The following is a 26,949-nucleotide window of genomic DNA, read 5'->3' as shown; positions in this document are numbered from 1 at the left end:
TGTATAAATACATTTCTCACACACCATATTTGTTTATTTGAGAATTAACTGGTTGTCGGCATACATGAGGCAATTTATACATTTCCTCAGGATGTCCATATCCACCAAGCTGGTAAAAGAGAAAAAGGGAAAGCTCCTATCCATGGCAACAGACTCTATTTTATTGATTAGACAGTTGGAGCGAGAATATCAATCAATGTCAGGTGTATCCGGTTTGCAACTATGGGGACAGTGCTTGTTACTGCAAACTAGTCCTGTGTGCAACTAGGTATTGGAGAAATTTCAATCATCTTTTTACAGGAAAAATGTCACTCAAGGTTTTTGAGTCTGTACTGAGCACTGCCAAACACTTGAGGGGAAGCTAATATGTAGCCCCTGAAAATTTAAGGATGAAGTATTTAGGCAGATATTCTGAAGTTGGAAACAAATCAAGCAGCACTTACTGACATACCTCTCAAGTGTACCTCATTACAAGGAATGTACCTCATTTGGGGTCTTAAAAAGTTCATGTTCCTCTAAGTTCCTCAAAGTTCCACATTGAAAGAGTCTGTCACACATTCAGTGTTAGGAATTTTTTTAAGTGAAATTCATGGTAAATAGAAATTAATCATATTAATTCATTAAAGGATCTTCTTTATAAGTAAAACTAGCATAGGTTAACCATCCTATGACCTTCCTAGTTGAAGTTGTTATTAAGCCATTAGAAAAAGCATATGACAGGGTGCCTAGAGAGGAGTTGTGGTATTGTATGAGGACGTCGGGAGTGTCAGAGAAGTATTTAAGAGTGGTACAGGATATGTACGAGGCTAGTGTGACAGCGGTGAGGTCTGCGGTGGGAGTGACGGATGCATTTAAGGTGGAGGTGGGATTACATCAAGGTTCAGCTCTGAGCCCTTTCTTATTTGTAATGGTGATGGACAGGTTGACAGACGAGATCAGACAGGAGTCCCCGTAGACTATGATGTTTGCAGATGACATTTTGATCTGTAGTGAGAGTAGGGAACAGGTGGAGGAGACCCTGGAGAGGTGGAGATATGCTCTAGGGAGAAGAGGAATGAAGGTCAGCTGGACTAAGACAGAATATATGTGTGTGAATGAGAGGGAGGATAGAGGAATGGTGAGGATGCAGGGAGTAGAGGTGGCGAAGGTGGATGAGTTTAAATACTTGGGATCAACAGTTCAGGGTAATGGTGAGTGTGGAAGAGAGGTGAAGAAGAGAGTACAGGCAGGATGGAGTGGGTGGAGAAGAGTGTCAGGAGTGATTTGTGACAGACGAGTACCAGTAAGAGTGAAATTAAAGGTCTACAAGAGGGTAGTGAGACCATCTATGTTATATGGGTTGGAGACAGTGGCACTGACAAAAAGGCAGGAGTCAGAGCTTGACGTGGCAGAGTTGAAGATGTTAAGATTTGCACTGGGTGTGTCGAGGATGGACAGGATTAGGAATAAGTATATTAGAGAGTCAGCCCAGGTTGGAAGGTTTGGAGACAAAGCCAGAGAGGCAAGATTACGTTGGTTTGGACATGTGCTGAGGAGGGATGCAGAGTATATTGGGAAAAAGATGCTAAGGATGAAGCTGCCAGGTAACAGGAAAAGAGGAAGGCCTAAGATAAGGTTTATGGATGTGGTGAGAGAGAACATGCAGGTGGTTGGTGTGACAGAGCAAGATGCAGAGGACAGGAAGAAATGGAAACAGTTGATCTGCTGTGGCGACCCCTGATGGGAGCAGCCGAAAGAAGAAGAAGAAGTATGTGTTCCCCATTTTACCCATTTGTTCCACATTATGAAGGCGAGGGTTCCTCATTTTGGAAATGGAAGGTTGAGAGCTATGCTTACTGAAAACAAAGAATTAGCTTGTCAAGAATGATGAAAAGAGGGGAGTCGCATGAATGCTACTGCCTTGCTACTGCTAGTGCTGGTCTCACCGCAGCTTCACTCTGCTGGGATGCAATATCCTTTTGCTTTTTCTCTTACCAGAAGCAAAACATTAGCACTAATCCCAAGGTAAGAAGCAAGCCACAGCCTGTTTGGTGAGCCACAGTCTTATCCCAGATGATGCAAGGGTCTGTAGGCTTGTTGTAACCTTTTCCTAGTAGATGCCTTGAATAGCAACTCGACCATTCAGGAATGCTAAGCAAAGACACTCACTGTCCAACCAGAAACAGTCAGTAATCAATGTGCTCTGCTCCGTCTCTCACCAGGAACAGAATACAAGAAGAAATTCCAAACTGTCATCTATAAAGCAGTTATTAGGCTTTCTGGTGATCAGCAGTGTCCAGGAAATAATGTTTCTGTGCTCCTTCTCTCACCAGGACAGAACAGAAGCACTAGGTTCATAGGTTAGTACTAAGATAACTACCCTTGCAAAACATTTTAAATCTAACCAATTATCCCTTGTGAGACTCAAACCTTGCACCTTGTCTTTGTAAGACAAACACCTTAACCATTAGGCCACCCTCCCAACTGACTTATCTCAAGATGACTACTGAGAGGCAGAATGTGGGCTCTTCAGTAACTGGAGTAACTTTAAATTGACCAGATGTGTGAGTATGCTTGTGTGTGTGTGTGTGTGTGTGTGTGTGTGTGTGTGTGTGTGTGTGTGTGTGTGTGTGTGTGTGTATGTAAGAACAAAAGTGTTATGGAAGAACAACAGTGGCAGGGCTAGACATCCAGTGGTGTGAACCTTGACTCTAGGTGATTGTCACTGTTGAAGTGGGACCCTGTCTCCATATGCAAAAATGGGAAAAGAGGATGTGGATAGATGGATGGTGAAGTTTGTCTCCAGTATTATCACTTATTGGATATTTCTTACACCACTGACATTAAACTCATATCATGTTGCTCAGTTATATTAGCTCAAGTGCGTCTCTGATAATGTGTTGCTACTCATTTCATATGGAGCAACTTGTTTGTGACTGACTTACTGTTTGATATGCTACAGATATCAGTTTTTCACTAAAGGTTGCTGATTGCTCTCTTCTCAAGGTGCAGCAACCTAGGTAAGAAACAATAATAAGTTAAAGGGGGAGTGGAGACAAAGCTTTCTACATGGGGTGTGCCTTCCTGCAAGACAAAGCTTTTTTTATTCATTTGCTTATCAACTTCCCAGTCTTAAATGCATGTGTTACAAGCATGTGTGGACATGAGGTGTAGGTCTCAAGCTGCGTTTCCTGTTTTTTTATAAATGCAGTTGATTATTTTCAAGAACTCTTAGTTGGCCTCTTTTACACGGTTCTTTTTATTTATGGCTATAAGACTTTTTCAAGTTCTTAAGTGAGTACTAGGTTAGCTGCCCTTGTGGATCATTTAAGCCTAGTCAGTTCCCCCTTAGTGAAAATCTAACCCTGTATCTCTCACATATGATGTAAATATCTTTACCATAATGAGACTTAAGTAGTATTTATTTTACCTACTGTACTTAGAATTAATTCATGCCCTCGACTGACGTTTGTAAGCTGTCTCATGAAACTCCTTTGGATTACTGCTCTGATGCTCTCGATGATATGGCCTAAAAGTCCCTACACAGAACTAATTATTAACTTAATTCATTATTAAAAAAAATATTTAGAACGTTTATGTTGTGGAATTTTACACTATACATATTTTTCTATATATGCAATGTTGTACTTCAAGCCGTGTATAGTATATCTATTACTCTATAAAATGTTTTATGTACTGGTTTATTTCAGCGGTTCACACTATATATGATATTTACTTTTATTAGAGGTGTATCCATTGTATAATTGAATGGTCATGTTTTCTTCCCACGTCTGCAAAGTAAATGGGCTCTTCCCATGTAACAATGCACATACCTTACCTTTATTTACTCACATTTGACTATAATTAGTAAAAATCCATTCATATCATCCGTTCATTTTGCTATGATTATATTGTACCAACTAGGGCTGCCACCTTTTCAAATGGCCAAAGTGGGACATTTTCGGGACACACATCAGATTTTACAGGCCGAAACATGCCCATTGTCAATACAAAGGACAGAACTTTACTTTTTTGCTTAAATGAAAGCTTATTCTTTTAGCAGTTTAGTTGCTTATTCTGTTTCTTGTAACATTTAGGTATTTTACATACAGAAATAACTATTTTATGCAACTATTACATGAAATATGGGACATAATGATGTCCTACATACTCAGGACATTTGCCATTTTTAATATTTTTGGTCAGGACACAACTGCTCAAAGAGGGACTGTCCCTCGCAAAGTGGGACAGGTGGTAACCCTAGTACCAACCAGTGAAGTTATTTCAGCAGAATTGAGGATGTTTAAAATGTAATTTAGTGCAACTATAGGCGGACAAGAAACCAGGATTTGTGAAACTTTTATCGTATGTCTTTACACGAATTGGTTGCACCATTAATCGTTTAAGAGTCTTAACTGGGATGTGAAACTTTTGCCTGCCCACAGATGTTGCCAAATATCTGTGATGCTTGGAACACTGAATTAAATGTATTGTCTTTTTCTTAGAACGTTGTTGCGCAATTCTCCTACCTAGTTACAGAAACTGCATACACTGTTTGAGGGCTGTATCACCGAGCAACCTGTTAGCGATTGAACAAACAAGTGGACTTCGACTGACTTCTGCACGCACACTACATGAACGTGAAATGTCCTACTTGATTATGAATTGGGAGTGTAATAATGACTAAGCAGATTTGATATCCCCGTCCATATTTCCCATCATTTTTAACCAGTGAGGTAGTGGCTCCACCCCTCGGCTCGCGGAATTTGTTGAGAGTACTGTTCAGAGGTACAGTCAGTCCAGAGTCAGCTCACTGTCTTCCCTTCATCTGACACGCCCACTATTTTAGGCCTGCAGAGAGCTTCTCCAGCTTCTGGCAGCAAGTTCTTGTCTAGAACGTCTGTAAGTTAAAACCGAGAAGTAGCGCTTCATAACCCTTTCATCAAAGCGGGTCGCTGGTGTGCAGCTGCTGTAAATTAGCTCAGAAAATTTCGATTATCCATGGAGGCTTATCATAAACCTGATCATGCGACCCTGCAGACTTTGAAAGACATAGCAAACAGGCTGAGAATCAGCTCCATTAAGGCCACCACTGCTGCCGGCTCAGGGTAAAGACTTTCATGGAGTGTATTAAATGCAATAAAGTGCATCGGAGATTGCAGATGCAATTAGATTTAATTTAGAATTAGGACATTATGGTATGTGCTATAGAGGCCAGGTCTGACCTGTAGTGTTTACGTGCTTATTAGTTATGGATTTCAGTACTTATCAGGTTTTGTGTGGTAATTCATTTATACGATACTAGGTGGATTGGACACTGTAAATGGTCATAGGTGTGAGTGTGTTGTAGGGTTACCACCTGTCCCACTTTGCGATGGACAGTCCCTCTTTGGGCAGTTGTGTTCTGCAAAAGAAATTGTAAAAATGGCAAATGTCCTGAGATTTTAGGACAAAAGTATTTCCTATATTTTATGTAATAGTTGCATAAAACAGTTATTCTGTATCTGAAACACCTAAATGTTATAAGAAACGGAATAAGCAACTAAAATGCTACAAGAATACACTTTTGTTTAGGCAAGAAAAGTGAAGTTCTGTCCTTTGCGATGGCCATGAATATGTTTCGGCCTGCAAAATCTGACGTTTGTACAAAAAATGTCCCATTTTGGACATTTGAAAAGGTGGCAACCCTAGGTGGCGCGGGAGAACAATCTCAGCAGGGTTAGTCTCCCAGCGGTGTAAACCTTGGGCTTTAGATGACTGTCACCGTTGAAGTGACATCCCGGTCCCATGTGCAAAAAATGGAGGAAAAGGGGGGTGGGGTTGGATAGTGATCTTAAGCAGCCTGTGCAGGTGTCTGAATTTGACCTTTATTTTGTATACTGTTTGAGCGCACAGCAACGAGGTTGCTTAAATTTTATTTCATTTTATGTTTATGAATACATTTTACTAAAGTGACCAACGGTTAGTTATTACTGTTTACATCGTTATAAAAAATCCGCATTTATCTAGTCAGTACTGCACATAGCATATCATGTAATAAATACACATCGACTTCGTTTCTTAACTTGAATTTTATTTGCTACAAAAAATAACTGAACTCCAAATACAGTCACTCTTTCATGCAGTAATTTATAAAGAGAACCCTTTACTTCCTTTTTGAGAAGTGGCGGCAGTTTTCATTGGTATATGAAAGGCAGTTCTGTCAAACCAATCAAAGTTTGCATGTGTGCTCTTTGACTGAGTTTCCCTTCCTTGAGGGTGGATTGAGTATCGTAGTTGTATGAAAAGCAGGATTTTGAAATCAGCTTTTTTATCATCTGTATTGGTCTACCAAATGGTGGGTGGCTATTTTTTTAAAGAAGAAACCATACCGCTCAACTGTACAGATTTTTGCAGAATGTCCAGATTTTTGCCAAAATATTTTTGTTTTGTTCCTCATAAATTTTGCGGTTTTCTGGCAAGTTATTGGAGATTGAAATCATTAAATACACAATGGCAGACATTTGAGTTTCAAACTTCCATGTCCTTCAGAAAACACATAACAATGCAAAACCTGTTATTCTAGTAACTATTTAAGTTTATAGGAGCAATGTTTAAAGTATGTTCCTGTTTTTTGGGACTTTGCCCCCCAATTATTTTTGGCTTTGTCCAGATTTTTTGCCGTAAGAGGTTGAGAGGTATGGAAGAAACCTTTGTTACAGGCATTGTAAAATCATGTTCACTGATTTATACATTCAGCCCATGCATGACATAACCTTGAAAACTCAGTTATTCCCCTTTTTATCCTTGTGAGCAACACATTTGGATCATACCTCTGAACCACTTAGAGTAAGAAATATGCACAAAGCCATAAATAAAAGTGGGACAAGGGCCCCAAAATAGGGACAATTTGTAAATATTGCTCTTACAAACTTAGAAAGTTGCTAGAATAACAGGCTTTTCATTAGAATGAATTTTCTGAAGTATATGAAGTCTGAAACTCAGATGCCTGTCATTATTTTCTAACTTCAGTCTTTAATCATTTGCCACTAATTCGCCAGAAAACCACAATTTTATGAAAAAAGGGCCAAAAATATGAGGCAAAAACTGGACATTTTGCGAAAATCTGTAGAATTGAGAGGTATGATCGGATGTTTGGACCCAAAAAGTACAAAACTGCATTGGTCCCCCTGCAAGGTGCTAATTTTAGCACGAAGGACAATCTTAAAAGACCCCGCCACATTCTGTGTCCTCTTTCCAGCACTCAGAAAATTTTAGGAAATGCTACGTTGTAAATTTTTTATAGATCTAGAAACTTTACTTAGTTCCCCCAATCTTAGTTCACTCCCCAGATAGATCTAGAAACTTTACTTAGTTCCCCCAATCTTAGTTCACTCCCCAAAACACCAAAACATAATCTGCACATCACTGACACTGGATATACCACTTTATCACACTCTTCTTTTGTAAGATTACTAATGTAGTCCATTGTATAACTGTAAAGCCGTGATTATTGTTAGTAAAAAAAAGAGTGCAACTGCTACTTCATACACTGTATGGATTGAAGAAATGTCTGGATTTGTATGACAGCCTGCTCTTTGAAATGTGCTTGCACATTTTTGGCACAGTTACTAACACAATAAGTCTTCTAACTTTTTATAAAAAAAATAGCATGATCATCAATGTTAAAATTCAACTGAATTTGTTTTCATTTTAGAACACAAGTAAACCCAATGCATTGTGTGAACATTTGAGTCATGGAGAGTGAGGAGTGGATTTTGAGCAGGAGTACTGAATCCAAGGCAGTCGCTACACAGGTTCTTCTGATGCTTGACTTGCATGCAGATGTTCCACAGCATGACTGTGCTTTTCTTTTTTTTTTATAATAAGCCTGTGGTTATTTCTGCTAATATGCTAACTTTTTTCTTTATATATGTATATATATATATATATATATATATATATATATATGTGTGTGTGTGTGTATATATATTTTTTTGCTTTCCATCATGTTTTTATTTACTGTCTTACTGCCACCTTCAAACTTATTTTTTGAATTCAGAGTATCACTTATTTTGCCCCTTTATGTTTTACATTTCCTTGTTTTTTCTTCTCCGGTTTTTACAGACAGGCATTGAACTGTATTTTTTTAAGCACCCTTAGCACTGTGATGGGCAGTTTGTTTAAGTTGTTTTCCCATCATATTAGAACATTTTCTTTCCTGTCTTGCAGTTATTACTGCAAGTGTCACCCCTCTGTAATGGTTAGTATCTTTCCACATAGTTTCAAACTTCCTTTCAAGTTGTACCTTTTAAAAATAGCTCCCTTCTCTGGACAGTAGTTTTGTCTGCTGTCGATAAAATGTTACATTCTTTTTTGCCTTGTTTGTGGTACTTTCTGGCAACCTGTTTATTCTATAGTGTTTGCTTTTAGAGTCCATTTACATCTGTCATATTTGTTGCTGCAGTGCAGTCTCTCTTACTGTGCATGCTGTTTCTTGAAGGTTGTATTGTAATTGTATTCTGTGGTGTCACAATCTGCCATCATTTTGTGCATTTGTTTTCTCCTGTTGGTACTTGTTTCATGTGTTCCTTAGTGGTCCTTTCCAGATTACCTTTATTTTTTTTCTACCAAGATAACCTGAAGAAAGCAAGATTGTTTTTTTTTCCCTCCAGATTTATTGATTGGCACAAGCTATTTGTGTTGTTTTTGTCTATGTATCATACTGCATATTGCATTTATAGATAAGCCCTAAAATGGTTATTTTCCATGAAAGAAACCCACATTGAATTCTCTAGTCTAAAAAAAATAGTCACGGACATGACAGTAAGCATGAGTAAAAGTGCAGTAGAACTCTTTGTCTGCATATTGTTTGCATGAGCTTTGCAGGCTTAGGCAGAGCAGTGAGCAGACAGTGGGAGAAAAGGACACAATTTGGGCATGGATTGTCTTATAGATGCATTTGCAGCTAATAAACAACTACTAATAAGGACGCATTTTCTTCTTTAACTTTGAGATGTCTTGAGGAGGAGCTGTATGTAGCTAAGATGCTTGTCTTCTAAAGCTGCAACAAGGAAAACGTAGTGCATGGCATTGCCATTTGGTTTGTGCAGTAGCTCCATTAAATGCCAGTGATGCATAGGGAAGGCTTATGCAAACTGACATACTGATTATGATGCTGCCTTTCTTGGTGCTCTGTTCTTGTCATAGTTTGTATTGCATGCCATGTAAATCTATACAATTCGCTAGACAAGGTCAAAGTTCCCAAGTTACCCCAGAACACAAGTATCATGAGAATACATTAATATAAACAAATAAACCTGAGAATTAAAATGGAACTTGTTCCTGTTGAAAGTGTAGGTAATAATTCTCTGAAGAAAAAAAAACTTTTAAGGTAATTTTAGAATGACTGAATACAAAGATTTATGCTGAATGTGATCCATTCAGTTATTGTTTAGAAAAGGAATGTGCAAGAATTATGTTTAGCCCATCTTGTAAGAAGATTAAATTTTAGAGTGGCATATGTCAGGCCAGATGTTTACAGGTTTGCTGTAGTGCAGCTGTAAATGAAGATATGGGTGAGAAGGATTCTGCAATATTTATGTGATTTTTTCCAAGTGTGGCTTCTGTCTATCAGTCTCTTTCAAGATTTTTTGAGCCAGTTTGTTACAGGATAAGATCTAGCAGGAGGGGTCATTATCTAGGTAACCACGCAGGAAGATTTATCCTCTACCCCCATCTCTAGTTTCAAGTTTGCTTGCTGCTTTTGTCCCAGTGACTCGAGGTCTGGTTTCACTATCCTAAATCAAGACCACCTACATTTAAAGGTAAAACTTAATGGTCCCAGGCAGGTGGGCTACTCAGCAACCACTGGAAATTGCGCTTTCACGCAATGGTAAGCAATGTTATATGGTATCCCCCAATGGAGCTTGCATGTGCACTGTGCGCAGTACTGACCTTTGATTTATGTGTGAATCTGTACACGCTATGACCTGAGGCCATATTGCTGTGCACAGCTTGGCGCATTAGTGCTTGTGATGTGACCAGTCCTGCTGTTAGACTTGGCCCCTGCCTTGGCAAGAGATTGGTGACAGCATTGGGTGCCACCTTCTTCATCCTGAGATGGGCAAGCTGACAACAGGCACTCATTCCCTCTTCCTTTTGCCAGGTCTTAACAGCACCAGACTCACATCTGAATTCCAGGTCATCTGGTTCATAATCGGGGCTTTAACGTTGTACAGACAGAAAACTGCACAAGAAAAGCTCCTCCATTATAAGAGAAGATTTCCTTGCAGCAAGGTCTGGCACTGCTGCCATTATTTGGAATTGCTTTCATATTAATATTACTTTCTGTTAGTTTAATTAAATGACTCAAAAATCCCAGATTACAGAGAGATATTTGGTACTGTAATTTCCTGAATTTCAAGGACAGGGAATGTTGAGGTCACTTTTTTTATCTGATTCATGAGTTAGAAATTCTGTAGTAAGGAATTATGTGAGAGTTTAATTATTTTGGCTGCTTTGCTAGTTAATTAGGAATAACAACCTGTATATATGTGCGGAATTGTAAAATGTTGACTGTGTACTAAATTATGTTTTGAAAATGTGTTTAAAATGTGCTGTTATTTTAAAGATCATTATATATAACTTAGTCAGAAAAGTCTACATTTTTTGCATTGCACATTTTAATTCTAGGACCTTTTCTATTTTTATTGTTTCCATGGTTGCATAACTATGTATTGTAATGGAACTATGTCTGCTGCCTATGCATTTTCTCCACTTTTTCTGTTCATAGCTACAATTCCATGTTATTACTCATTTAGTTACATTGTTGCATGTATGTTACAGCTGCATATTAGTAGAATGTTAACACTGCTGCATAAGTGTGCTTAGAATAAAGGTGATTAACTAAAACACAGGAGGGCTATGCTAGAACTGCCAACAAACTTGTCAGCTTGTGATAGTTTCTATTACGATTACTGTGAAGTACGGGGTGTTTCATTAATGCCTACACCAAGGGTACACCAAGTGTACACCATTCTGAGTGAATAGACAACACAAGCATAGCTCCCACGTTCTTCCTCCTAATTTTAGTTTTCCTACTGATTTTCTTACTACCTTAAATATCGATGGGGGGGTGTAAAGGTCTATACTTTGCCTAATCTTTCTGCATGAGTAGAACAGCACAAAAAATGTGGTAGGGATGTTCTTGAATACAGATCATGTGCACTTAATGTACATTTAGTGTAGGTGTTTTTCTGTCATTTATACAGGCTTTGTGTTTTGGAGTTCTGAAAAAAATATATGTTCAGCTGGAGAATAACGAATTACCAATTACAGATCTAATAGTGTCTTCAGTTTGTCACTTAACTGTACCAAATCCTGTGGGTTCTATAGTCTTGGGAAAATGGTGATATAGGGCTGTTCCCCAGACTCTCACTTTTGCTGTACTAAATGCATCCCAGTTCTACGATATCTGATTGACCCAGTTATTAAAGACGTGTGGTTGGTGACAGTGACATGTAGGAAGTACTTGCCTGTGAATTGCTTGTCAGCTGTACTTAACAGTTTGTAACACAGTAGTACTTCTAGTCAGGCAAATAGGAAGTTTTGCCAGCTTTTCTTCCCCTTCATTGTTTGCTGTTGTCGGCATTTGCCCAGTCTCTCTGCACTTAGTATTTGGATGGAATGGCCAACTGCTATGCCATCTTATTTCATTTGACTACTTATATAAATACTTCATTTTCTTAATGGGTTAGACCCAGTTTTCAGGGAGTCTAGTGGGTTACAGAAAACTTGGGGTGGGGGTGAAAGGAGGAGTCTGCTATTTTTGGCATGAAGTAAAAGTAAAGCTTATTTAGTACATCTGCTTTAGTGGGAGTAGATTGGAGTGGCAAGTACTAGTGAGGGAAAGAAGCTTGTGCCTAAGATGCACTAGAAAAGAAACCACTAAAGTGGCAGCAGGACTCACACTGCATGGAATGCTGCTAGTACAATGGACTGATCATGGAGAGAAGCTGGGACAATCCTCAGGACCTAGGAAAATACACAATTTCATGTATAGGCAGATGGGGGGGGGGTCAGACCAGAATTCAACTACAGTAGCAAAGATGATCTTGCTGAGGATACATGACAAGAATAGACTTTTTAAGCAGAAAGGAAGGTACACCAAGTGTTTGTTTTTCCTTTTTGTCAGCAAAAGTCAAGATATAAATTAAATCAGAAGACTAGAAATGTTTATAGTTTATGAGTACATCTCTCTCTCTCTCTTTTTTGGCTTTTCCCGGTTAGGGGTTGCCACAGAGGATCACCTTGTCCTCTCACGATTGGCAGTGGAGTTTTATGGTGTCGAGTTGCCAGCCTGGCGCCCAACCTTCCACAGAAGGCACATAGTTTATGAGTACATAAGTACATAAAATACAGGCAGTATTCTGAAAGATAAGTAATGCTGCCTCACAGCACTAAACAGCACAGTGGATTTAGTGTGACATCGCCCAGTGCTGATTTGGTATGCGTGAGATTTGCATAGTGCCAACACACTGATGAAAGGACTACACAGTAAAGCACTGTGGCCGCAGTAATGGTAGTATTCTCCACTGAAATGGCTGCATTATGGGATGTCGCTTGGCCAGAGCGAAAGACACACTGAGTTGTTATGTTGAATGCTATGCATGTTCATACATGTAATAAAGTACTTGATAGCTGCAGGATGGCCACAGAGAGCAGCGCATCCAATGCTACCAAAGCAAAGTGCCGGCTCATGTCATTATATAAACGAGGAGGAAAGAGGGAGACTGGAAAGTCAGAAATGGGGAAGAGCAAGCAGAAGAAAGAACACAGTGGTAATATGAAGGGAATGTAGGTTTGTGGGGGGGCATATTTTTGAGGGACAGGTGCCCGTTTTTCTTTTTTCAAAAAAGACAGCAAGGAGAAAGAGTGTAGGGAAAGACGTAATGGCAGACAAACATAAAGGGGATACATTGACTGACAGGGAAGTATAGACATGGAGGCAGGACACCAGTGGAGAGATGTAGACTGACAGATGATAGACAGTTGGTGATAGGGAGGATTGGACTACAATCATGGTAAGGAAAGTGACACATAAACAAGGATAATGCCATGGTGTGGGATAGGGAGGGACGTGAAGAGCTTGTTTGACCATCCTAGAGGAGAGTGGAGTCATCTTCATGAAAGATATCATTGGTGTAGTCTTGCTGTGGTGGCCCAATAGTCAAGGATGACTGACTTTGCAAATATTAGCCATGCAAAAAGATACTCTAGTCTATCTCAGTCATTACCAGCATCCTCAGCTGACACCAGTTGACTCAAGGGAATCCCTTTAGTCCTCTCTCAGAGGAAGAGCTTACAGCATACCTAGGGGTGACCAATGAGACCATCAGGGAACCCTCCATGTAATCTTCCACAGGGTGACTTTTGTCACCATGTAGAGAGGCAGGTGTGGAGACTGCTGGTGACCCAACCCCAAGCACGGTAGCTGGTGCATGCTTAGATGGTCACTGTCTCACCTCTGTCTGCACCACAGCTGACCCTGAAGAAATAGAGAAAAAAATGTAGGGAAAAACAGATTAATATGTATGTCTCTGACAGTTTGTTCAAATCTGATATTACAGACATCTGCAAAGTACACACAGCTCTGTCTGGAGAGCTTGTAATGTCTCCTTAGAAACGCTGGTCTATTCAACTCATATTTCTTTTGCTGAGACAGTAAACAGTAGTACATATCCCTGAAAACAGAAAGCAGTTAAAGCTACAGGTCGTAGAATGCATAGTGCCAAATCATATACAGAATGATTACAGTAGGACATTAATAAACAAATTCCTTTGTGGAAATGGCTTCTATGCTATGGAGACTCAGGAGGTGAAAATATTCATCAGACCAAGGAAAGTGACACCATCATTAGCGCTTTCATCTCGTTTGTTTCAAAATTGGAACTTCTTCAGAATAAAGTCAGTTTCCTTCACCAACAGTTTAAAAACCCATCAAATTAAACACCAGTTTGAAACTTCCAATAGCAACTGAATTTGTAAATCAAATCATGTGATGCCACATCCCCAAGGAGTCCACCACCAAATGACGTAACCCCTTAGTTACAGCCTTCAGATTTCATTCATAAAAATATTTAAAGACACAATCAAAACATAAAGTAGAAAGTAAGAACATTTTCAGTATAAAGTATGAAAATATAAAATATAAAGTGTAAAACTTACCCCCAAAGGGTATTTAATGAATAACCATCATTTACATCTTTTATCTACGTAAACATTTTATTTTTAAAACCTCATTCAGACCAGGGAACTTACCCTCTTTTAAACAGATCTGCCATTTAGGTTCCCTGGCCTCTAAAATATTGTTGAAACCATTTGTAAAACTAAGTCTTAAATCTATTTAATTTTTTCTAATACAGAAAAGTGGAACTTATAAAGTTGCAGCAAGCAATATTATGTCATGCTAGAGCATTGTTTAAATCCTTTTTTATTAATTGCTTGCTCATGTTCCCTTGTTCTGTACCTCAGTTCTCTCACACTTTTCCCAACATAAAAACATGGGCATGAACTGCATTTCACTATATGCACTATTCCATAGCAGTGGAAATCAAATCTCTCATTAACTGTGATAGTCAGTTTAAGATGGGACACAATCATTGTGCTGCTGTTACTTACACATCTACATTGTTTGCAGTTTAAACACTGAAAAGTGCCTTTAGATTGACAAAAGTTCCTATTGCTATTAATCAAATCTGTCTCTAACAATTTCTTAAAATTAAAAGTTTTTTGTAAGTAAAGTTTGGCGTCTTCCCAGTAATCTTGCTTAACTGTCAGTTCCCTAATATAATTTTCCAATTGTTATGAATAATATTTGCTATCTCTTTACTATCAACTGTTATTGGGACCAGAAAAGCTAATTTTTTTTTTTATCTTTGGGACTAAAGACCTCTGATTTCTTTATGCTTTGTTGTAACCCTTCTTTTAAAATTAGTGAAAAATGATTCCACCTCTCACTAATAATCTCTGCAGTAAACTTACATAATTCATCCCTAGGATATCCATGTTCCAAAAATAACCATTGGATAAACTTGACCTCTTCCAAAAATTTGTCATCCTGTATGATGCGACTAGCCCTAATTAACTGACCCCTGTAAATATTCAGTTTCATACATTTCGTATAAAAACTACTAAAATGTAAATAATTGTTTTTGAAAGTGGCTTTCCTATAAACAGATGTAACACATTTATGGCTGTCTATATCCTTCCAAAAAAAGCTAATTTCAGTGCCTGTTTCCAAACAAAGCTTTCTGGGAACAGGCATGGCAGACTGTAGTACAGAACATCATTTCTGTGGGTAGCCATAATAGGAAATTGGTATAGGTACCTCACAGAACACCAATAGTATGTTGTATGCCAAGATCAAGGCAAAGAAAATCACCAGGGACAATGTCACCACAGGAGTTGGGCCATCAATCATACGTACCTAATAGAGGTGGAAGAGTTGTTGGTAACCAATTCTGGGGCAGGTGAGAGAGCCCTCATACCTGATGCTGGCTTGGATGTGGGAGCTGGACTAATGACAGCTGCCCATGTGTCTGTAAGTTATACCCCAGGTTAGTCCTAACATTCCATTACCATTGTAAAATTAATGCTGTATGTGATGTGATTATTTGCTCAGGTACATTGGGGCTAAAACTCTGTAAGCCTACACCACAAGATATGTATGTACTGGTTTGTCATGTAGGTAATTGGCATTTGCTAGTATGTGTGTCACATATTGAGGAAGGGGTACATATTTTGTACCTCTAGTTCACATATATTATTTTTATGTTTTTACTGGTTCCAGTGGTGTGGGTCCATTACAACAGGTCAGCAAAGACTAATTTCAGCAGGTCACCTCTGGCTGACAATGATGGCACCAAGCACATGACGTAGTCCAATGATATAATGGCACTGTCATCAGTTCTAACATTAGGGAGCACACACACATTTCCCACAAATGAGATGACAGTGGTGGAGCAGCTTGAGCTTCCAACATCACATGTGTTTAGAGCTATTAGCCCTATTGTCCATAGTAGTTCCATGAAAACCACACAAGATTCATGGGTACAGATGGCAACCATAGGTTGCTGTGCTACAGTGGTACATGTACCCACTGTGGCAAATGGGGGCTGTAGGCTTTCCTTATCACTATTACTCCATGTCAATTCCTGACCTCAGTATTACTCCTGGCATCAATTTTTGGATGAGCAAGTCAGTGATCTAGACAGAGACGGCCTCTACATACACCATGACAGAGATTGTAAGCATGTTATAGGGTCAGAGAGAGGACATGCAACCATTGAAGAAAGTATGGGATAATATGCATCACCTGCAATGTGACATGGAATATGGAGACCTGGAAATAACATGACTTACAAGGGCAGTTGTTGCCTAATTAATATACATTGATACATCCCTGAGGATATGGCACATGAACACTGTGACTGTGCAGGGGTGTTGCTGGGCAGTCATTGTACTAGAGACTGTATCAGTGTCAGCCCTGCCATGGCCACCTGCATCCCTAGATATGTGTGGGTGTGTGTACTCATGTTCGTGACTGTAGTTCTTTTGGCTATTTTCAGAGATGCCTCACCGTTCAGCAGCATTGGGTCTTGAATTCCACATCATTGCAATCCCAAGTTGCTGTACTAAGTGCAGTAAGTAATCATGGGCATCCTTGGTGTTATGCATGCCATTTATATCTGGGATCACCTGTAAAGGGCCACACTGTGGTTACTGTACAGATGCCATGGTGGTATTTCATCTCCAGTAATACTCACATTGCTTCCAGGGTCAGTAATCATCCTACTTTGATACTACTGGCCATGTGGTACATCTGTTCAACTGACATAGAAGCTCCACCCTGGCAATGAATGATGTAATCCCTGAATCTTCTCAACCTGCTGTCCACATGAGTGGCTTTGGTAACCACCACCCTTAATCTTTAGAAGAACGGTAGTACTGTTGTTACCTGTCGTTGTGCTCCATCTCCACCTGTGCAAATGATGATGATGACTTTGCTTGCCCATCCCTTTGGCTTATATGTGTAAAGTAATGTTTGATGCACTGTGTGGCTGGTCAGTGCATTGCAGTGCATGGCCTTGGTATATTAATGAATGCATCAATTGTATTCTGATTTGTCCTCATCATGGCCCACAGTTATGGACTAGATGCTGCCTCTTCACCAGTGCCACCGCATATTACACCTACCTGCCCTTTGCATAGGGTAATGCTGCAGCTGCTTCCTCTTACAACTCTTAGTCATATTCCTCCTCTTCTGCTGCAACAGTCCTGTTGACCAGTACTTTGATGTTTTCAGATTATATCTGCTTGTACGCTACCATATTGTCTAACCTGACACAGACCACATATATCTTACTACAGTCCTTCAGTGCATATTGTAGTGCTCCACCAGATGTATTCATACAGCGGAAGCATCCCTTCATGCTTTGTAAGTCAGTCCACACATTTGACAGTATTCCATGTGAGAGATAGTGTGGTGTTGTATGCCATCTCTTCCATGGTTTGGGGGCTGTTGTTAGAGGTCACCAACCACTATACCAATGCACACCCTGTTTCACCTGCAACACATAGCAGTGACAACCGTTGTATGTGGCCTGCTGCCTACATCCTTGGGAGGACCATATGCAGGCATCTGTGACAGTCACTGTGTCCAATTACCAAGTAAATGACCCCATGAAAAGTCACACTGCATGAAATGCTGTCACTTTGCATGAGTGCCAGAGATGGGAATCATTGGAATTGACTGCATGGTGCACAAACACATTGTGTCCTGTGTTTTGCAGATCAAGTAGGAGTAGATGGAGTGGAAGCCTTTACAGTTCTTGTACCAGATGCCTTGTGGAACAGATGGGACCTTGATGACAATGTGGGTGTAGTTAGTGGCCACAGAACGTCAAGGAGATTGATTATGTCAAGGGAGTTCCTGTATGATGATATTTCTCTCCACTGCCATCCAAAGAACCATATATGTTGAACCACACATTCCAGCCTCACATCAAGGAACTAGTGTTGGATTACTGTGTCTGAGGTCTGCAAAACTCCTAGCATGTCCTCTGACAGATGCTGAAAAGTCCCCACATCAATGATAGTTAATGCTATGCAACCTTCATACTCACTGGGGTAGGCATTTCCTGTATCCCTTTTGATCCCATGTATATGTGTGGGCAGCACATGTTTAGTAACTTCTGTATGGTGTCTGTCTTCACTCAAAAGTGGTCAACAGTGTCTTGCTTATAGAAGAGATGGTATGTTAGCTTTTGGTGGGCATGTCTGTAATATAGTCGATGATGACACATAGCATCATGGACCCTGGGTTCAAAGATAGCCAGTACCAAGTTGTTCATTTAAAAGTTATGCTACGTCTAGCATCCTAATTCATGATTTTATGATCTGTTTAAATGTGATAGGAAAGACTATACTAATGTAATGGATTAATGCCATGTATATTTCATATGCTGAATCAACTGCATTCCTACTATATTGTATATCACAAAGTGTGTTTATCCAAGCTGAAATGAGTCTGTCAGTATTGATGTAAATTACTCTGGCATCCTACTTTAACTAGTTGCTTTACCATTGTCTAGTGAGCCTAAAATTATGAGCCTGCTATCACTGTTAGTAGCTTTATTAGCGTTATTACTGTCTAGTGTGCAGAAACGTATGAGCCTGCAGCAACTGTTGTAATTAGTGCTATTTTTACTGTAACAAGTCTACTTATATCCAGCAATTGTAATAAGCTAATTGTTGCAAAAACACCGTAAGATATACTATTTTAACTGCTTATCTCCTCACCTACTTTTAAGTCTCCATTACTTAGTCTCCTTTGTCTACTATCCTTAGACCTCTCTCCTTCAAATATAAAAACCTTACTATCATCATTACTCTCCTACCTACCCTCTTTCTTACTACATTTTTCCCCTCAAGAACCCTCTAACTGTCCTTACTACTGTCTTATCGCATGTAAATATCTCTCTTACTTACTATCCATATATTTCCAATCCATCCTCACTACTGCCTTGTTTCCTCAGAAATAGACTTAAGTCACTCACCATCTTACTCTTTTCCATCTTATTTTACAGGTCCTTGGTATTCAATATTAAGGTTTCACACACCCAAGCCAACTAAAAGAAGAATACCCACTCCCCTTGAGTCCTGACTTCTGTGGTATCCTCTCCAGCAACTGTGCTATTAAATCAAAGCAAAGTATGTATTATATACATAACATTTATCCAATCCTCCTAGCCTACTAGTATGTTTTGATATTGTTAGGTACCTGGTCAGCTACAACACATCTCTGCGTATCCCACCTCTCATCTAGGTTCGTTACTTGTCCTTCTACCCCCTACCCACTTGACCAGCCATGTTCTCTGTCAGCTCCCTATCTCTCCACTAAAGCTACTACTGGTATTGCCCTTACCTCTTATTACTCTCTGCTCCCTCTCCACACACTATCTTCTTCATCCACACAGTCTCTCACTACCTCATACTACTGTCTGTATTTTCTCCCCATACTGTCTTATCCAACCACACAGACTCTCTCTCACCTAACCCTAACCCAGTAATCCCCTCTTCCTCCTCTCTCCCCCCACTCAGCTCCCTAGCCTCACTCACAGCTTAGTGATAATTTTCCCCCCTCCCTAGGCTTGTGTCCTGCTTCGCGTATGCTAAACCCTCCTCTATAGCCTTGTGCATAAAAGAAAGAATATATAGACTTATTCCTAGATAAACCTAGCTCTGTCCTCCTGCAAACCTTTTCACTGATTGTTTCTTTCTATCACCCTGCCTCTTCCACGACGGTGCTAACCCGCTCCGTTCGTCCTCGCTACCGCTCGGGCTCACTTCGCTCCCCTACCCTACCCCCATTCCCACCCACCCCTGGATCACTCAAACTTATAGCTAAACACCACACCCACCAGCAATTCACACCTTCACAATTATCCAGTTACATCCCACCACTCGACTATAACATAAACTATAACCACCACACCCTTATTAATGCACCCAAGCATATCACCTAGTACACACACACTAGTACACGCCCTAAACAGAAATTATCCTCACCAAATCTAATAACATGTACAGGTTGAAAAAAACCCTTCACCTACAAATGCTACTCTACCCATCAACTATCTCCATCCTACATCTACTCTCTATACTCTCCTCCTACCACACCCAACTACATATCACTTTTCCACCCCCATGGCAAACAGAACCCACAGCTAACCACACACTACTAAAAAAACTTTCCCATACCAAACCACAACACTACCTCCTTTCAAACCCCGTCCCTCTTTTACAATAAGTTATCATTCAAATCTAACCCTCACACCTCACACACACTATCTAAAATTCTTGATAAATTAGCCAAACTCTACCTAAACCTACTGCAAAACCTCTCCTGCTGTGGAGACATACACCCAAGCCCTGGTCCCATCCCAGCAGAAAAAGCCGAAATACAGTTACCAAATCCCCACTTCTACAAACCCAAATCATCTCTCCTCTTTCTAAATCTAAATGTTAGAAGCGTACTGAACAAAATTCATGACCTGCATGCGTTATTAGCCTTGTATAAACCTGACATTGTGGTATTAACTGAAACATGGCTCAAACCTGATCACCACAATAATGAGATCATAGCCCCAGGTTATGATATCATACGTAGAGACAGAATAGGAAAAAAGGGTGGAGGGGTTGCAATTCTATTTAAAAATCACCTCACCCTAGAACTAGTTGAACATAATAACGAAGAATTCAACAAGATAGAACTTATCCTTGCTAAACTTAAACTAAACACAAACAAACATATATTCATTGCAGGTGCCTACCTCCCACCAGGTAATAACATTCCTATAATGAAAACCTGTTAAATTGGATCTCACACTCCCTCCCCTACGAAACCACACTACTAGGTGACTTTAACATTGACTGGATCAACTGCTCCAAACATCATCTCTCAGATCACATCAACCTCCATGGGTTCACCCAAATAATTACTACCCCCACCAGAATTGACAAAACAACTAAACATCAATCCATTTTGGATTGGATTCTGGTATCCCACCCCACTCTTGTACAACAAGCAGGCTGTTTTCCTGATAGTCTAAGTGACCATCAACCCACCTACCTAATCAGGAACAGATCCCACCATCTCCCCAACCTACCTATTCATAGAGTAATACGTATTAAACGAAACTTCATAACCAATGACTTTAATAAGGCACTAAGTTGTTGCAATTGGTTCCCCCTCAAGTACCCACCTCTCAGTGAAGCAGTACAGTATTTTAACTCAACCTTCCTACAAATCCTAGACTATCACGCACCCTCTAGAACTATTAGACCAAAAACATACTATGCCCCATGGCTAACCAAAGAGACAAAAAGTACAATGAAAGAAAGGGACAAAATCTGGATTGCATCTCATAAAGATAAAAATACTACAATAAGGCAAAAGTACATAGAACTACTTAATAAAGCAAAAAGGCTAATTAAACTCGACAAGTCCAACTATTATAAAAAAACTACAAGAAAAATATACCCATTACCCCCAAAAATTCTGGGCCTCCATAAACACCTTACTACACCCTTGGAAAGCATCCACCCCTACCCCTGTGTTATCAAATAGCTAGGACAATATCCCAACACAATTTAATAAATTCTTCACAGAAACAGTACAAAACCTAGCTAATACCCAAAAAAATAATGGCACTCCAACACAATCATCCACTACAACCGACAGTAATACAAAAAAACACGCCTCTTCCCTTCATCCAGTGTCCACTAAAATGATTTCAAACCTCCTTAAGAAGCTGATCCTGCAGATTTCCTTCAAATATCAGCAGAGGCCATATCTTACCTAGTGTCAATTCTCATAAATAGGTCAATTTCTGAACACAAAGTACCTACCCTCTGGAAAACCTCCCACATTGTTCCTCTGCACAAAGGAGCCTTAGAGCCTTTCCAACTATCGCCCTATAGCCATACTATGACCCTTATCAAAAATTTTAGAAAGAGTTGTTCACTTGCAACTTATGCAGCATCTCCAACAAAACAAATTACTATCCAATTCCCAACATGGCTTTAGACCCTCCCATAGTACAACCGCCGCTCTTCTATCTTACACCAATACAGTCAACCACTACAGAAACAAGGGTCTTTTTGTATCATCCATTTTCCTGGACTTATCAAAAGCCTTTGACATGGTTAATCACAGTATGCTCCTCAAAGCTCTATCTAGACTAAACATATGCTCCTCCACTATACTATGGTTCAACAGTTACCTATCAGAACGCCAGCAAGCAGTCCTCTGGCAAGAAAAGCTGTCCCCCCTCTTACCAGTATCCATAGGAGTTCCCCAAGGATCAATCCTTGGCCCACTGTTGTTCTCTCTTTTCACTAATGACATTTCCTCTTCCCTGCCCACTGCCTCAGTAGTACAATATGCTGATGACACCACCGTAATATGTGCTGCCCCCAGCATAATGGAACTACATATCCTTACCCAAAAGAACTTTACTCTAGCCGAAACCTGGTTTTCTAACATACAACTACTTCTAAATCCCAAGAAAACAAAACTAATCCTATTTACCCTGGCAGATCATCTAACCCAAACCATAGCCTCATCATAAACTCAAAAGATAATATTGAAATCACGCCAACCAAGAACACAAAACTACTAGGAGTAGAGATTGATAATCACCTGAAATTTGATATCCACATAGCGCAAACCATCAAAAAAGTGAACAGAAAATTAGGACTCCTCTATAGAAATAAAAAGTTCATGACTAAACAGACAAAAGCTACTATTGCTAGAACCCACCTCCTTTCTATCCTTCTTTATGCCTCCCCTATCCTAACTAATCTTCACCTTATTGAACTTCGCAAAATGGAATCGTGTTACAACAAGATTGCCAAGTTTGCTACAGACTCCACAAATAGGTCCCATCATTGTCATTCACTAATGCAACTCAAGTGGCTGGAGCTTCCTCAGCTACTACGTCTTCAACAAGACACAGTAGCACATAAACTTTATTACTACCCTGAGAAAACACCGGCACTCCAGCTACTAATTCAGCCCCACAACTCCTCTAGAACCCTAAGATCCAGCAGCCAAAACCTCATTCATGTAATCGGACATAAAAATGAAGCAGGAAAATCTTTCTTTGCCTGCACAATAGCCCAAAATTGGAACTCACTTCCAAGCCACATAACTACCACTTCTTCGAGTACCCAATTCAAACACCTCTTGAAATCCCATTATTCAAACAGTTGGCTCTGCTCTTGCTACTCCCCAGGGTAAACAATAACTTTACACAGTTGCAAAGATTCTGCTTCTCTCTGACATTTTCCTTACATAGCCCTACTAATATCCTTGCTTTTCATCCAAATTCAGCATCATTACAATAGGATAAAACATACTATCACCTGTTCACTACAATACTAAAATCTGTACCTGATATAGGCTATAATCTGTATCTGAGAAAGGTATAAACCTTATCAGAGAACTTCATATTCTCATCTTGGTCTTACTTCAATATCTACATTCTTGATATGTGGTCATCAACATATGTATATGTGTGTGTGTGTATATATATATATATATATATATATATACATATATATATATATATGTGTGTGTGTATGTATGTATATATGTATCTATGTTTCTATAAATGCTAATTTATTGTGAATGAGAATATATAAAAAAAATTCTTGTTAATTTTCTACTTCTTATTACTTCTAACAAATGCATTATATACTGTGGAATTTTCATTTTTGTACTACTCTAAATAATGTAACACCTAAATTTGTTCCTAAAACTTCCTTAGAACTGCATAATTGCTAAGAGTGTAACATGGAGCTTTTCTCCCCGGGCCTCCGCTGAAAATGGACCTGTGTCCAGTCGGACCCTCCCGGTTAACAAATGTAAAATAAAATAAAAATAAATAAAAAAATAATTCAGGTGAAGCTCATGTACACCATTTAATCCTGATGTTAAGAATAAATGATTGCCATGACTCCCTTGCAGTCATTTTATACATTTTTTTAATCACTTTGCAATCTTTAAGCTTAACATTTTATATATGATGTCTTTTATTTGCATGTTGCCATTCATTTGCATGCCATTCTGAGGTCATTTATATAATGTCTGTACTGAGGGTATGCACGGTCTGTCTCTGAATTGCTCCTTCCATGTATATCACTGCTTTCCACACAGTTTCACATAATGCTGTGAACTATTTTTTTCTACATACCCATGTAGCTAGTACTACTCCATTGCAAGTTAATGGAAGTCTGTATATCTTTGTCACTATATTGTTAACATAATTGCATTTTAAAATGCCCCCTTATGTGACAGTACATTTTAAACTTAACAGTAGCACTTGGGTCTAAGATACCCTTATTGTGATCACTGCATTCAGATTCCACCTATTTTCCATTGTGTGGTGGCATCAGCTTCTACATTTGCTTTACTTGTAATCAGTTTTGAGATTGCAGAATGTCAGGGAAGTAAGACGTTTCCCCTCCATGACTTCTTTATGTTTTAACCAACCTATACAATTGCACATGGTGGACTGTCACACTTATGACCACTTATGATCAACACAGCCAGCACTTCAGTTTGCTTCTAGGGTGAATTTATTACACTGTTCCCAAAAGGGCAATGATTTCAGATTCATTTAGGTCTTCATCTTCACTAGCCACATTTCAAGGTATGGTGTATTCAGGGACCTCCTGGCAACTAATAGAACTTATCATGCTTCAGGTATGACTCGTTACCTAATATCATCCAGGAACTTTTAACTTAGAAAGAGAATTATTTCCCATACTGTGGACACAAAATAGTCTAGAATACTGGTACATGTAAACAGTACTTCTCACCAGCATGACAGATCATCAGGTGTTCCTTAAGTAAATGTTTGAGACCCATACCCTTTCTGCAAATCTTTAACACTCAGCATTGACCAGGAGACTCCATTTTCTACATGGAACACCAACAGGTCAAGATCTTCATAATTTTCATTGCTGCTATAGGATTATTCTGAGTTTCCTGTACTACCCATAGTCTTAGTCCCTACTCTTCCTTAATGTCCCCCAACCATGTCCTTACAGCATGAGTTATAACCATTGAAAAAGGAGTCTGTACCTCTTTTGTCCTTGTGGCAGTTAGTGGAATACATATGTGCTACTCTGTGTTCAAGATAGTAAGTGCTGACAGACTCCATCATTCTCTACTATGCACCTCCTCTCTTATGTGTTCCCTTGTCTTTCCACCCCTTCCAGTGCAGTGCTTCTCAGCCCACCATAGTACGAAAGTTGTACCATAGAGGAGTCCTCATCTCAAGAGATGCTAATCCCTAGTAGGAATCCTATAAATCTTGTAAAAAGGCCTTCATGCCTTCAACATGGATAATACTTTAGGTGATGTACATATAGGCAAAAATAACTTATTCATCAAAGAGTTTTGGGATTAGAAGGGCATCATACTCGGTCTTCCATCTTAACCCTCAAGGGGGACTGTTGATTAGTGGGAAGTGCTCACAGGCCATGGCTATATAAATAGCTGAAGTATATATCCACATGAGGATAGGCAGGCCAATACCAGAATGACAAGAGGGTGAATAATTTGTTCCTCCAGGAGAATATATTTTTGATTTCAGGCAATTTATGAAAGCCTCTAGTAGTGAATTGTGAGATGAGAAAATAATAAATATTTTTTACATCAGTAACATGTCAGTAGTACTCACTTTTGATGCAATGGCAAGTATGATACACCCCGCCGCCATCCAAGTACCAGAGTATAGTTTACTAGTAGTTCTTTTATTCTTTATTGTTTTAAACCATTTACCAAGAAGCATTATTTTTGTGTGCATATAAAGACCCAGCATCCATTCCAAGATTTTTCTCACTGAAGAGAGCTAACTTTTGTCATCTGGAAACCTGGGTAATTTTTTCAGGATTGCAGTGGTGACAGACATAATTTTAGCAGTATTTTGAGTTATAGCTTACATATTATTGGCATACGCTAACATCTTGGAACTTGAGTCCCAGCCTGCGACTTTGTGTATGTTCTCCACAGTCTCAGTGTTTGTAACTAGGAACTCAACCACTATTAAAAACAGAATACCCATGTCTTAAACTTCCTCGGCAGTAAGAAAGGATTAGCTATCAAGATATGAGCCATTTGTTGCTCTGAAGGAAGGAAGCCAGGAGGTTTGGTCCATGGCCTGAAGTCTGAGTTGCAGATACAAGTCACCAATTAATGTAATGTAAACAGCCATTAAATGGAGACAAAAATATTTGTGCATGTGGAACTTTAAGGCTAATGAACTGGCTATGGTGACTTACTTGTCATATGTCATACAAAAGTTTTAGAGTAGCCATTTGAAATATAGACCATGTAAAATAGACCAAATATTTTGTCTCTGTTATTCATTAAGCCTGTTGCATGACACGGCCAAAGTGGGGAAATATCTGCTGGAAATGAATGAATAAATATATATGCAGAACAGAAGAAATATATATTTTTTCATGAGTTTCTGTGTTTGTAAAGCAATTTTATAGAAAAAAAATGACAGATTTGAATACAGAAATCCCGACTTATTTAAAGTAAAAATGGATTAGTGAGGAAGTTTAAAAAGCTTCAATATACTGAAATCCTGCACATTGTTAGTGAAGAAGCACTAAGGTTATTTAACATTTAACGCTACCTGGTGAAAAGAAAGACAATATTGCAGTATTTATAGAAAAAATCAGAAATTATAATTGTCAGCCCAGAAAGAATTTATTAAACATTTATTATTTACTAGAGATCAGTGTCCTAAAGACACATTAGATGCATATGTTACTGGACTGAAAACTAGAGAAAGGGCTATTCATTGCAGAGATGCTTGATTTAGAGAGAGATAGAATAATTTTTGG

The 26,949-nt window shown here is 39.2% G+C and overlaps 1 protein-coding gene across 1 annotated transcript in view; it reads left to right on the top strand.

Moving 5' to 3' along the window:
- Window positions 1-4,757: 4,757 nt before the first annotated feature.
- Window positions 4,758-26,949, top strand: part of TKT (transketolase) — a 326,482-nt gene continuing 304,290 nt past the window's right edge. The window contains exon 1 of the mRNA XM_044078154.1: window positions 4,758-5,087. Within this exon, the coding sequence (XP_043934089.1) occupies window positions 4,981-5,087 (107 nt within the window). The 5' untranslated portion in view covers window positions 4,758-4,980. The remainder of the gene's footprint in view (window positions 5,088-26,949) is intronic.

Source organism: Protopterus annectens, chromosome 7.part0 (assembly GCF_019279795.1).
Source record: "Protopterus annectens isolate FY-2018-M chromosome 7.part0, PAN1.0, whole genome shotgun sequence".
Classification (NCBI taxonomy): Eukaryota; Metazoa; Chordata; order Ceratodontiformes; family Protopteridae; genus Protopterus; species Protopterus annectens.
Note: the sequence above shows the minus strand (reverse complement) of the source record. Positions and strands in the feature narration are given on the sequence as shown.